This window comes from Cupressus sempervirens, chromosome 4, assembly GCF_028749045.1.
Source record: "Cupressus sempervirens isolate cs-2001-9-10 chromosome 4, ASM2874904v1, whole genome shotgun sequence".
Taxonomy (NCBI): Eukaryota; Viridiplantae; Streptophyta; class Pinopsida; order Cupressales; family Cupressaceae; genus Cupressus; species Cupressus sempervirens.
This window is the reverse complement of record NC_143121.1, coordinates 471,340,076-471,353,867: the sequence shown is the minus strand read 5'-3', so window position 1 is coordinate 471,353,867 and position 13,792 is coordinate 471,340,076. Positions and strand designations below refer to the sequence as shown.

The window sequence follows — 13,792 nt, the reverse complement described above, 5'->3', positions numbered from 1 at the left end:
CTACTTATTTATCATATTTATCTCTTAATTAGAGTTTCTGCTATGATTTTAAATATTTTTCCTTTTATTTTCCTTGGTCAATCAATTTCACTTGATCGACGGATAATTGTTGAATGGTTGATATTTGTATGAATGATTGATTGATTTAATGATTTGCTTTGATTATACGATTTGAAGTATAGATGAGTGATGATTAAGTCCTTGTTGATTAGATGATTGATGAAATATGGTGTAATGAATGTTGATTTGATATATTGGTTGATGATGACTAAATGTTTCTGATTTCATAAGATGATTTGTTTATTGATTGGTTTTTTTAATTTGGCAATTGACGATTGCTTTGTTGATTCATGTTTTTGGATTACAGTAAAAACAGGTTTTGAGGGGACCTAAAACCCCATACAACAACAAAAAGCTAGATAAACGAGTTAAAAGTCCCACCAGGTTTTACAAGGACCTAGAACCTACAAGAATGGCAGCAAGCCACAAAACCAGGTTTTACAAGGACCTAGAACCTAAATACAGTCAAACATATAGCATAGAAGATGGAAAAGAAAAACTGCAAAACATCCAGTAGAAACAACCAAGACCAAAAACCCCAACCAGCAACCAAAACCTACAACAAAAACAGAGCAAACTTACACGAGCTCCTCCATTGCCTTAGTCAATTCTTTACCAGTATTAACAACCTCTTGAAGGAGGTCTTCAATAGTCGAACCACGATCAGCTTCAATGGCCCTTTCCATACTCTGCCTTGGCCTCTAGCTTGGGCCACCAATCAATTGGGTAGCCACAAGGGAGATGATTTCATCATTGGTTCCCCTTCCAATACTCGCCGCCGCCGCACACAAGCTAGAGGAAACCAGTTCATTCCTTGTCTATTGTCCTTAACCAGTTGCCTCAGCCCTGCTTCATAGGCCATGAGCTTCTTTGGGATGTTCCCAACTTTACTTTCCAGCTCAATTCTTTTAGTTTTCTCATTTTCCAAGTTGTCTTGCAATTCTCTAACATTTTTCTTCAAGGAGATGATCTCATTATAAATCCAAGAATCAACCTGAAGGGAGGCATTCACCTTCAATTTGGCTTTGTTGATTCGTGTTTGATAAGAGATGTCATGTTTGATAATTGATGAGTCATCCTTGAATACTTGGAATGATTTCTCTTTTATACTTTATTGGGGACAGGATTACCACTTTTGATAAGAATTGAGTCACCACTCTCCATTCCTGATTTTTGAGAATAATAATAATAAATTGTGTTCCCTACTACGACCTTAATTTATTCTAAAATTCACAATTAGGGTTTGGATTATAATGTCCCCTAATAGGATTAATCATTCATCTTATAAGATTCAACTTATCTATATAAATTATTACCATCCATACTACCTTATTACTACTTCAACTTAATGAAGGATTAGGGATGCAACCAAGGTACCTAGAGACCAATTGCAATGGGCTCCCTCAAAGTTTACAAATCCAAGCCCCTCCTTGGAAACATCACAGCCTCCCTTTCTCATATTAGAATGGTAATAGTCTTGAATGTATGTGTGTGTGTGTGTGTGTGTGTATATATGATTTTATATATATATATATATATATATATATATATATATATATATATATATATATATATATATATATAATTTAGCTAATATATAGTTTTGATATTATTCTTATTAAGAAATACACACACACACACACATATGACCCTCTAAGGGTTTCTTATCAATACTAGCATTCTGATAAAGCCTTTTGCAAAGCAATATATAATAATAATCAATTACAGCATATACTTGTTATTGCCTAATGCTTGCCAGTAAATAGATAGAGACTCCTTCTCTAACATATTACATAGAATAGCATATATAATATATAATATTTATCCCTCCAAATCCATTTGAAACTGCTATATTTATTTATACCCTCTAATTCCCCCCCCCTCCTCCTCTCTTGTGTGACTTTGGACCAGCTCTTACATTTCTAAATTGATAAGGTGGTAACCATGAGGGTTGAACGGTTGCAACTCTTTGTATTGATCCCTTCCTAAAGATGAGTGGATTTTGTTAATCTTTGTTTTCTTAATGATAATGCATATCTTCAAGGCATTACCATCCAATGATATCGAAGCCGATATCATTTTCCTATCCCTGTTGATTATGTTCTGCCATCTTTTTATACATAAATGCAATATGTTTGACACTTGATTTTTGTCCTTTTTCAAATGTAGATACATAATTATCTTTGAGATTGTTGTTATCACAGTCATTTTCCGTAATTTCTATCTTTGAGATTGTTGTTATCACAATCATTTTCCTTTTATCCTAGATGACTGTCTTTTTCGTATCATTGTCTTAATCTATTGTCACTGTATCTCATTGTCCTCCATTTGTTGACTTTTCTGCTGACAATTATTAATGTGTATGTGTTTGTTATTGATAGCCATAGCCAAGCATATGTATACTTATCATCACATTCTTGCTCAATAATTATTAGAGCATAGTTAGCCATCTTCTCGGACTTTGTAATTGTCACAGACGTTAATGTCTTATTAGTTTGATTTGTATATTGGTCGCTTTGTATCCTGAATATGTAGTAATCCTCCTCCTTCCTAGTGTTTGTGTAACATTCTCTTGTAGCTTTCTCATTGTAATTGTAAAGTTTCCGCAAATTCTGCTATAAATCAGACTGAGATAATACCTTTATAGTGCTGAAGATGGTCTTCAAAGTACAGACCTATAGATGAAGTTTAATCAATAGTATAATTACTATTCTGAAATGTTCTTATCTCTGCAATAAATCGTACAAGGCAGCAATGTAGAGGAGCAGACTTAATTGTATCTTTTGTGTGTCCTCTAACCTCATCCTTACCTCGTCTATATATTGCACTCAAGAGGCATATCCTTAGAAAGGACATGTCTCCTCCCAAGTCGGCCAATATAACCTAATAAATATATTTTCCAAGATCGGCATTCTTAAAGAAAATATATTAGTTAGTAAGGATACTAACACTATGCATAAACACATTATAATATCTTCCACAATTAGACGACGATTAGGTTAGATAAAATAAGAGGCCAATCCCTATAAAGGAGCTTCACGCTTCATTAGAACTGTACAATCAGATCAGTATGAGATCAAAGTTACAGAATTAACACTCCCTCTTAATTTGATAATCATACTGAGAGATAGCATATCTAGCATCATCAATTAAGATGAATACGAATAGATTGATACTCTATTTCTATCTAAATCTTCTAAGCATGTGGTATCATTGAACACATGAAACTATGTCATATTACTATGCCTGTGATATGACTTATCACTTATACTTGTGATAATAGTATTGCATTGAATGCAATATACAGGATAAAATCTAGAGAATGATTAAATTCTTCCTTTATCCAAGTTTTGACTCATAGGTACTGGCAGACCTATATCACAATATGATCCTAAATTAAGATCTACTAGTTCACAGATAAAGTCTGGAGAATGATTAAATTCTTCCTTTATCCAAGTTGTAACTCATAGGCATAAAAATGTCTACATCACAATGTGATCTTGAACTCATCTAGATCTGACAATGGATCTCTACCGTTCAGCACATTATCTAAGAGATTGTTATCTCTCATAATGTCTTTTCTACAAGTGTTCGTTATCTCAGAGATTGTCACCTCTTAGATAATGAATACAAATGGTGAAGCCCATAACAATCAATAGCTTGACAATAATAATTTTAATTCAAAATTATTAATAATTAAATAATACAAATGTATTACAATTCAATCATACCAAGTCTTTTCCTAAAGTGATCTATGTTCACTCAAGAGAGAGGTTTAGCAAGAATATCTACTATCTGATCTGCAATGCAAATGTATTCTAATTTTACAGTATTCATGTCTACCATATCTCTTACACAATGGTAAGGAATTTCAATATGCTTGGACTTGTCATGAAAAACTGGATTCACAGAAAGCTTGATGGAACTCTGATTATCACAATGAATAATAGTAGGATTCGTGAGTTGACCAAATAATCCCACAAGTAACTTTCTAAGCCAAACTACCTCCTAAGAGGCCATTGTTGCGGCAATGTATTCATCTTTTGTGGAACTCTGTGCTGCTGATACCTACTTTCTACATATCCAAGATATCATCGCTAAGCCTAAACAGAAACAGAATCTTGAAGTGTTTTTCCTATCAGCAACACTTCCAGCCCAATCTGAGTCTGTGTACCCATGTAGGTCCAAGTCAACTTTCTCATACTTGAGCCCAAGGTTAAGAGTGCCTTGTAAGTATCTCACTATGTGTTTGACTGCAACTAGGTGAATCTCCTTTGGCTCACACATAAATTGACTTAAAGCATTAACAGAATAGCTAAATTAGGTCTTGTATTTACCAAGTACATAAGACACCCAATCATCTATCTGTAAAGAGTAGAATCTATGGAGGGTGATTCTACTATTGCTTCTTTAAGTTTATGTAAATTAGTCTCCATTGGAGAAGACAAAGGCCTGCAGTTCCACATTCCAAATCTCGTCAAGATGTCTAATGTATACTTTCCTTGATTAAGTATGATGCTGCCAGAATTTTGCCATACTTCCAATCCTAGGAAGTAATGGAGTCCTAAATCTTTCATTTCAAATTCTTTGATTAGATCTTTCTTGCATTGATCTATAAGATGATCATCACTTGTAATTCGTAAATCATCAATATATAGTATCAAAATTATCATATCATCTTTATCCTTTTTATAATAAAGATTTGGATCAGCTTCATTTTTAGAGAATCCTAAACTAGAGACATACTTATCAATTCTTTCATACCATGCCCTTGGAGCCTGTTTAAGCCCATAAAGAGCTTTCTTGAGCCTACAAACAAAGACTTTAGGGTTATGAGTTTCAAATTCTTCAAGTTGTTCCAAATATACCTCTTCTGTAATCTTTCCATTCAAAAATGTTGTTTTTACATCCATCTGATGTACTTTTCATCCCTTCGATGTTGTAATAGCTAGGACTACTCTTACAAGGTGTATCTAGCAACTGAAGCAAAGGTTTCTTCATAATCAATTCCCTCTTCCTGAGAGAATCCCCTGGTTACAAATCTGGTTTTATATTTTTTAATGCTACCGTCAACAACATGCTTGATTTTAAATATCCATTTAGAAGAAACAACAGATTTTCCTTCGGGCCTTGGAACAATTTCCCAAACATCATTCTTAATAATGGATTGGTATTCTTCTGTCATAGTATCCTTCCAAGCTGTATGTTTAGTAGCATCTAAAACATTGGTTGGTTCTAATTTAGATAAATCACTCATGTTTGTTGCATAACTAGAAAATCTTTTGAGTCTTTTGCTCTCTCTAAAGGTTCCAAATGGTGCAGCTAAGTCTTGTGCTTCCTTTACAGTCTTAATGCTTTTCTTTGGATTTTGAGTTTCCTCAAGATTAAGATTCTGAATTTCATCTTCAATTTTTCAACATTCTCCCTTTGAAACTCAGATTCATGATTTTCTCCAGAACTAGGTAAGGGAGAGGGATCTTCAAAACTTAGGGCTCTTTTGAATGTTAAATCTTCTTCAAATATTACATCCTTATTAAGTTCAATGTTTTTCTATCCAGATATGAAAATCCTATATGCTTTAGATGTTTCACTATATCCAACAAAAATACCTTTCCTCCCAGAGGGTTCTAACTTAGTTCTCTTTCTTTTGGAACATGTATCTATATTGGGCACCCAAATATCCTAAGATGACTTATATTAGGTTTAACCTTAGTAAAGACTTCTTCAAGAGTTTTATCTCTAAGGTGAGAGTGAGGACTTTTGTTTTGAATATAGACAATAGTACAAGAGGCTTCTACCCAAAGATAATATTCTAAATTTTGATCAAATATCATAGCTCTTGCTGCTTCTATAATTGTTCTATTCTTCCTTTCTACTACCCCGTTTTGTTGTGGGTTATAAGGAATAGTATACTCCCTCTTAATTCCTACTTCTTTACAAAACTCTTTAAACAAATATGAATTATATTCCCCTCCATTATCAGGCCTAAGAGTTTTAATTTTGTGGCCTGATAAGTTTTCAGTTAAGGTTTTGAATTCTTTAAATCTCTTAAGGATTTCTTCTAATTCTTTACATTTTAAGAAGTAAATCCAAGTTTTCCTAGAGAAGTCATCTATAAAAAGTATATAGTACCAGAATCCTCCACAAGAAGGAACATACATAGGTCCACATAAATCTAAGTGGACTAATTCCAAAACATTGTTAGTTTTCCTAGTGCTATCATGAAATGGACTTTTGGCGTTCTTACCCAGAGCACATCCTTTGCATATGCTTGAATGATCTTTATTCAATTTAGGTAAACCAGTAACCATCTTCTCCATAGTCGATAAGGTTTTGAAATTTAGATGTCCTAACCCTCTATCCCATATTTCATTTATATCAGCAACTTCATGAATCAAGGCTTGAATAGGTTGACTAGATTTTGTATTTAATTCATACAAGTATCCCTTTCTTTGACCAATCAACTTTGATTTCTTAAATGAAATGTTCTTAGACCAAGTCATTACTTTACCGTCCATGAATGCAACATTATGTCCATCATCTTCAAGTTCTGTAACAGAGATTAGATTCTTTTTTGTTCCTGGTACATAGAGTACTCCTTTGAGATGTAGAGAACTCCCTAACTTCAGTTTCAATGTGCAATTCCCAATTCCTTTGACTGAATGAAAGCAATTATCACCGATGGTAACTTCGCCATTAACTTCTTCTGATATAGAGTCTAGTGCTTCTTTGTATCCTATTATGTGTCGAGATGATCCACTATCAATTACCCATGCTTTGCTTGATACTTCATTTGATAGTGCAGAATACAATACACGATTCTTAGGATCATAATTTTCTTCTTTCTTAATAATGTTTGCACAATTTACTTGTTGTCTTGTATTCTCAAGGCAATTAGATCTACAGTGTAAAAAATTTTCACATTTGAAGCATTTTATTTTGGATAGATCTTATCATTTCTTTGATTACCCTTCTTCTTTTTGAAGTGCTTCTTCTTACTTTTATAGGAATTTTGTGTTGAGAACATGAAGTTCTTCATCTTCAATTTTCAATTTTCCTCCTTTCTTAAGTTTCCTAGATTCTTCTTGCAGGCAATCTCCTTTAAGTCTATTAAAGTTTGGAAAATTGTCTCTAGTACTTACTCCTTGTGGGAATGTTCCCCATGAATCTAGTAACCCATCTATAGCCATAAGTGTTAGTTTCTTGTCTTCAATTATGGTCCCTATTCTTGCAAGTTTGTCTCTTAGACTAGCCACCCTTAGGAAGTAAGAGTTCATAGATTCTCCCTTCTTCATCTGCATATGATTTAGTTGCCTTTTTAGTGCAAGGGCTCTAATTGCATTGTTAACCTCATATGCATTTAATAATGCATTCATCATATGAAATGTTGTTTTATGTTTCATTAGCATAGGTACTATTTCATTTTTCACTCCATCTAATATGATCTACATGGCTTTCTTATTTCCTTTACTCCAGTTAGTTTTATTAGGTTCAACATCAGATTGCTTGGATGCTTTATCAACAAACTGTTTCACATCATTGTCTTCAAGAATCATCATAATTCTGAATTTCTAAGCAACGAAATGTTCTTTCCCATCAAACCTGTCCTCGAGTCTGATTGTGCTCGCCATTGAAGATAGAAGGATGTTGCTAGATATTTAAAGTTTGATCGTTTAATTTGTAAAGCCTAGGTTAGACTACCAGAGCTCTGATACCATGTAAAGTTTATGCAAATTCTGCTATAAATCAAACTGAAATAATACCTTTATAGTGTTGAAGATGGTCTTCAAAGTACAGACCTGTATATGAAGTTTAATCAATAGTATAATTACTATTCTGAAGTGTTCTTAACTCTACAATAAATCGTACAAGGCAGCAATGTAGAGGAGTAGACTTAATTGTATCTTTTGTGTGTCCTCTAACCTCATCCTTACCTCATCTATATATTGCACTCCAGAGGCATGTCCTTAGAAAGGACATGTCTCCTCCCAAGTCAACCAATATAACCTAACAAATATCTTTTCCAAGATCGGCGTTCTTAAAGGAAATATATTACTTAGTAAGGATACTAACACACACTATGCATGACCACATTATAATATCTTCCACAATTAGACATCAATTAGGTTAGACAAAATAAGAGGCCAATCCCTATAAAGGAACTTCATGCTTCATCAGAACTGTACGATAAATGTACAATCAGATCGGTATGAGATCAAAGTTACAGAATTAACAGTAATCATATATGCATATTCTTGAATATATTGAAATTTTATTATATATTATTACACTCTATTTTTGAAGGGAACACCATAATTTCCAAATGGATTTCTCCTCAATGTGCTTCTTAAATGAAACCTTTTCCACTTTATATCTTCTAATGTGAGGGAGAGCCACACCTATTCATCATGTCTTCCCTTGCAAAAGTTACAACTTTCACAATTATCACCCATTGAAAGAGTACAACCTTTCATAATTTCTACCCTTTCAAAGAGTCACAGCCTTCCATATTTACCAGCTTTTGAAATAGTACAACCCTTCATCATTTCTACTCTTGAAAAGTCACTTCCTTATTTTCTTCTCATTCATCTCTTCTTCCTTAATTCCTATGCTCCATTCTTTTTCCCTTCCTCCATATCCCCTTTCAAATGAACTCTTCTTCCTTTTGCATCTAATGTTTGAGGGAGTCACATGTAATGTCCCCTTTTGTAAATGTGCTAGTCTTTTTTTTCCCCTAAATCAGAAAATTCCAAATAGAACAAGGAGTATAATACAATTAGTAACATCATGTACTTGGTTGAGATCCTACAACATGATAGGAAATTATTAAAACATAATCCACAAATAGATTTCCTTATTAGAGACATTAAAAGCATAGATCTTTCCTACTAGGTTAGGAACATTGATTTAACCATAAGATATATTTAGTTTATTGATGAAGTTCAACCATAGGAGAGCTAGGCTAAGGAGCATATTGGGGTGCCTTAAAAGATCCTTTACCCTAGACCCAAGAGTGAATATCATCCTTCTCGGTCATCATGTGGCCCTTAATCATCCATAAATGGGGTGTACTAGTGAAGAATCTTGTAGTCATTCCCATCTTCCATTTTTGACCCTTCTCCTTATGATTAGAGTTCCTTAATGTTCAACCATGGTTAAGGTTTGGAGAGACTACAATAGGTTGTCTCGAATGTCATTCCCTTCTTACCTCAGGGGCAAGGCATATCTTGCACAACCTTGGCCTCATAGGATTTTCTATCACCACCATGTATTCCCCCCAACTGTTTCTCCTCCTTATATTCCTCTATTATCCCTACCATGATTGATTATAGCAAGCATTAACAAGAATTACACATTATTGCCTACATTCTACATATAAAAGATCAAAAACAAATATCATATTCTTATATTGCATGTAGTGTTACTATTAACCATCCATATCAAACTACAGATATAATGCACAAGACTGTATGACTCAATCTAAGTCCTTATATCTAATTTTCCTTGCTCAATGTGTCTTATCTTGATTGATCATTCGATTGTTGTTGAATGTTGATATTTGTATGAATGATTGATTATTTGAATAAATACCTTTAGTATGGTGATTCGAGGTATTGGTGAGTTATGATTGTGTAATTGTCAATTAGACTATTAAAAAGTGAAGTATAGTGAATATTAGTTTGACACATTAATGGATAATGATTGAATGCTAATTTGATAGAGTGATGCTTGATAGCTGGATTATATGTTTTCTTGATCCCCAAGATGAAGTAATGATTGATGTGGATTTGATGATTGTTTGTTTGATCTTGTTGATTGATTGTTTGCTTGATTTCTTAAGGGATAATGGATGAAGGATGATGATTGATGTCTCCCTTCAATACTTGAAATGAAACCTCCTTTATAATTTATTGTTGAAAGTGTCACCACCTTTCATAAGAATTGACTCACCTCTTTTCATTGTTGCCTTTGAAAATAATAAATTATTCCCCAAATATATCTCCCTTGGATGTCCTCAAACGAAACCTATTCCACTTTATATCTCCAGTGTGGGTGAGAGTCACACCTCTCCACCATGTTTATACTTTGCAACCACCCTTTGAAAGAGTCACAACCCTTCATAACTTTTGCCCTTTGAAGGAATTACTTCCTTATTTTATTCTCATTCCTTTTTCCTCTTCCATTAATTCTTTCTTGATATACACCTTCCTTTTCCTCTTCCTTCCTCTCTCCCCCTTTCAAATAAAGTTCTCTTCTCCTTTTATATCTCATGTTTGAGGGAGTCACAACTTTTCATTTCATGCCTTTTGACCATTCATTAAATTTAACTAAATTTTAGTTATGTTTGAATTTATTCTTTTATATTTTTAATTTAAATGTTATCTTATTCTTTTATATTTTGATTCTATTATTATTGTTCATTATTAAATCCTATTTCAAAAATGGGGCATAAACATTACAACTCTTCATTGCATGCCTCTTGACCTTTTGTTATACTTAATAAATTTTGAAAACTCATGCGCGTGTGCCTATATATATAAAATTTATTATTATAATTTTATATTAAATTCTGTTTTAGAAAGGGGACATTACAAGTGTCTAATTTTTAGTTTAAAATGAAGATTATCTCTAATATTGAGACCTACAGACTTGTACAAGGGGACCTCTTTCCACAAGACATGCAAAGCAATTTAAATGACATTGCAGACAAGTCTATAAAGGGCATAACTTAAGTTTAAAACTTAAAATTTATCTTCTTTTTTTTAAATTAGTTTTAAAACTCAAAGATAGATAATGTGATTGACTTTTTTCCTAATTTCAAACGCATGGTGAGAAAACTCTGGTGCTGAAGTATCAAATCTTTGAAGGATTGCAATTTGTATCTTGAGTCAACCATGCATTGATTCAAGGTGTGTACGCAATTGGAATATGTTTGATAAATTCACTCAAAAAAGTGCAACAAATTTGGATGTTATGGATTTCAATATTTAAGAGTTTTATATGCACTTGACGATATTTATAATATATATACACCTAAAATTCTTGTTTTTTTCAACTAAAATCCACTTTCATACTCGTGATGAATGTATACTTGTGTATGTGATCAAATGGTTTCTATGGTGCATGATAGAGGTTTTAAATCATTAAAACTCTATGTATTTCATGTTTTTTCAATTTATGGAGACTTGACAAAGTCTGAGTGCCAACTCCAAGTCTGAATAAAAAATCATTTAAGTCTGAGTTGAGTCTGAGTTTTGTAACTATGATTGGGAATATGGGAGAAAGTAAGGTTTTCCTAATAAAGCTAAAAAATTGTACAAAGTGGTTACCCCGCATAGTATAAAAGCTTACAAACGCACACAAATAGACAAATAAAATTGCAATCAACTTAGGAAAAGAAAAGTCTAGATCCAGGATGTTGCAAAAGGAAATTGACAAACCAAAAAATAGGATTAGAGAAGGAGAGGCCAAGGATAAATTGATTAGCTATTTAAACAAAGACTTCCAAACAAGTTAAGAGTATTGAAACTTTAAGATTGTGAATAAATAGTCAAGAATGAACTCACCAAGACAGAAGATAAATGAGAATTCTTTTGTGCAAATAAAAGAATTTTCCAGCCCACATATAGGAATCGATGGTTGGCTATTTACAAAGCATGTAAGTTAAATTCAACATTTGTTGGAATGTGTGGATGGGTTACAAATTCAAATTGTTGAGGTACAAGCAGACACCAATAAAAACCAGAAAATGGTACAAAGTAGAGCTGAAATGGCAGTGGAAACATTCATAAAGAAAAACCAAATGAATTGCCAGCTGCCAGTATTGATAATAGAGATCAACTTGAATTCTGATTTTAAGCATACAGGAGGAAGACCTTTTATTTGCAGAATATTAAGCGCCATATGACCATCTCAAAGATAAGACTACTGACTTTAACAAGTTGCTAAGACTGGAGTTATTTTTTATTCAACATGAAACCAAATTTGAAAATGTTTTACAAGCTACACAATAAGGGAAGAAATTTTCAAGGATTGACGAAATTGTGAAACAATATTCCTCTGGGAAAGTGTTCAAGATAATTGAGGCAATTGTACAACTGCAAATTGAATTAATAAGCATGATGAACAGAAATTAGCCATTCACCTATCATCTGCCAATTGAATTGTATGAGCACAACTATGAGGTAATGTGTTAAAGATACATCCATACTGAGTGGGATACCTTGGTGGCACATTTTCAGCCTCCACACCAAAGTTTTGCCTTTGATAAGTTTATGCACATCACTCTCTCTCTCTCTCTCTCTCTCTCTCCCTCTCTCCCCATAACTTCTTTGTACGTGTGTAAATATATATACATAGAGCTTTTGTATATTGGACAGAAAGGAGTGACAGAAAAAAAAAGGAACTAGTTTTGAACAAAGCTAATGCTATGCACTCAAGGAAACCCTACCCTATTAAAAAGTTCAAGAAAATCAAGGTTATTTTAAGAAAATAAGACAGTAGTTTTGTGGAGATGTACCCACCTCACCAGCATTTCCTTAAGAAGCAATAAAAGTATAATCCAAAGCAAGCATTTGTACTTTAAGCTCAGAAACTGATCAAATGCAGCTTTTAATTAATCCCTATTATTTTTCGTTCTCTGCTTTCCCAGTAGCCTGTAATGTCCCCTTTTTAAATGCCCTAGTTTTTCTCCTCAATCACAAATTCAAAATAGAACAAAAAAAAGAACAGAATCAGTAGCATCCATGTACCTGGTTGAGATCCTGCATAAGGAAATCATCGAAACAGAATCCATAAAATAGACTTTCCTTATTAGAGACATAAAAGCATAGATTATTTCAACTTTAGAAACATTAATTTTATCATAAGACATATTTAATTTATCAGTTGAATTCAACCATACGAAAATTAGGATAAGGAGCATATTACGGAATCTTACTCAATCCTCTACCCTAGGCCCAAGAGTGGATATCATCCCTCGGCCTCATGTTGCCCTTTCCATCCATATGAGGGAATGTCCCTGTGAGAAATCTATAGTCCATAATCCAACTTGTCTAGAAATTATTCAGTTTGAGTTCATCCACCCCAGTTATGTTTCTTAATCTCTTGGAGATCTTTTAGTATTTCTACTTGCTACCATAAGTTAACTTTGGGACTGATTAACAGACTGATCAGATGCACAGCTTAAATCTTGTAGAAGTTAAACTAATTGATAGTGCTAATATTTTATTATTATTTTTTTATTAAAAGATAATTGTCAAGATGTACTTGTGTGTTTAATGATCATAACTTTTCCTTGCTGTATATAGAGAACAAGGGGTAGAGTACGAATTAAACAGCATCAAAAAAAGCAACAAATCTCTTTACCGAAACAAGATTTGCATAAAGTCCAAGATCATATGGGTGGCGATACACTCGCCCTGCTTTCTCATCCAACCACATAGCTCGCACTCCCTCGTGATACTGCAATAAGAATGGGACAAACAAGCATTTTCCTCGGAGAATAAACCATTATATTTTTCAAAATTAAACAGAATATAGATATGCAACTATTTATCAGTTAAATGGAAAAAAAAGTTAATGTACCTCAATTGTTGTCTTGTTGTGTGAAAGGAGATACATGTGCCAACCCAGTAGAACAACTAAAGCCACTGTTAATGGAACAAGTATTGAAGCACAGAGAACCTGTGACAAGCAATATATGTGAGACCATTGTTAAGAGTTCTGAATA

General features: G+C 33.3%; 1 protein-coding gene across 1 annotated transcript in view; it reads right to left on the bottom strand.

Annotated features, from left to right (window-relative positions):
* Positions 1-13,792, bottom strand: part of LOC149562010 (DHHC-type zinc finger family protein) — a 72,700-nt gene that overhangs the window by 31,981 nt on the left and 26,927 nt on the right. Inside the window, exons 5-6 of the mRNA XM_089825549.1 lie at positions 13,648-13,746; positions 13,429-13,524 (exon numbers count right to left, since the gene is read on the bottom strand). Coding sequence (XP_089681675.1) covers positions 13,429-13,524; positions 13,648-13,746 — 195 coding nt within the window. The remainder of the gene's footprint in view (positions 1-13,428; positions 13,525-13,647; positions 13,747-13,792) is intronic.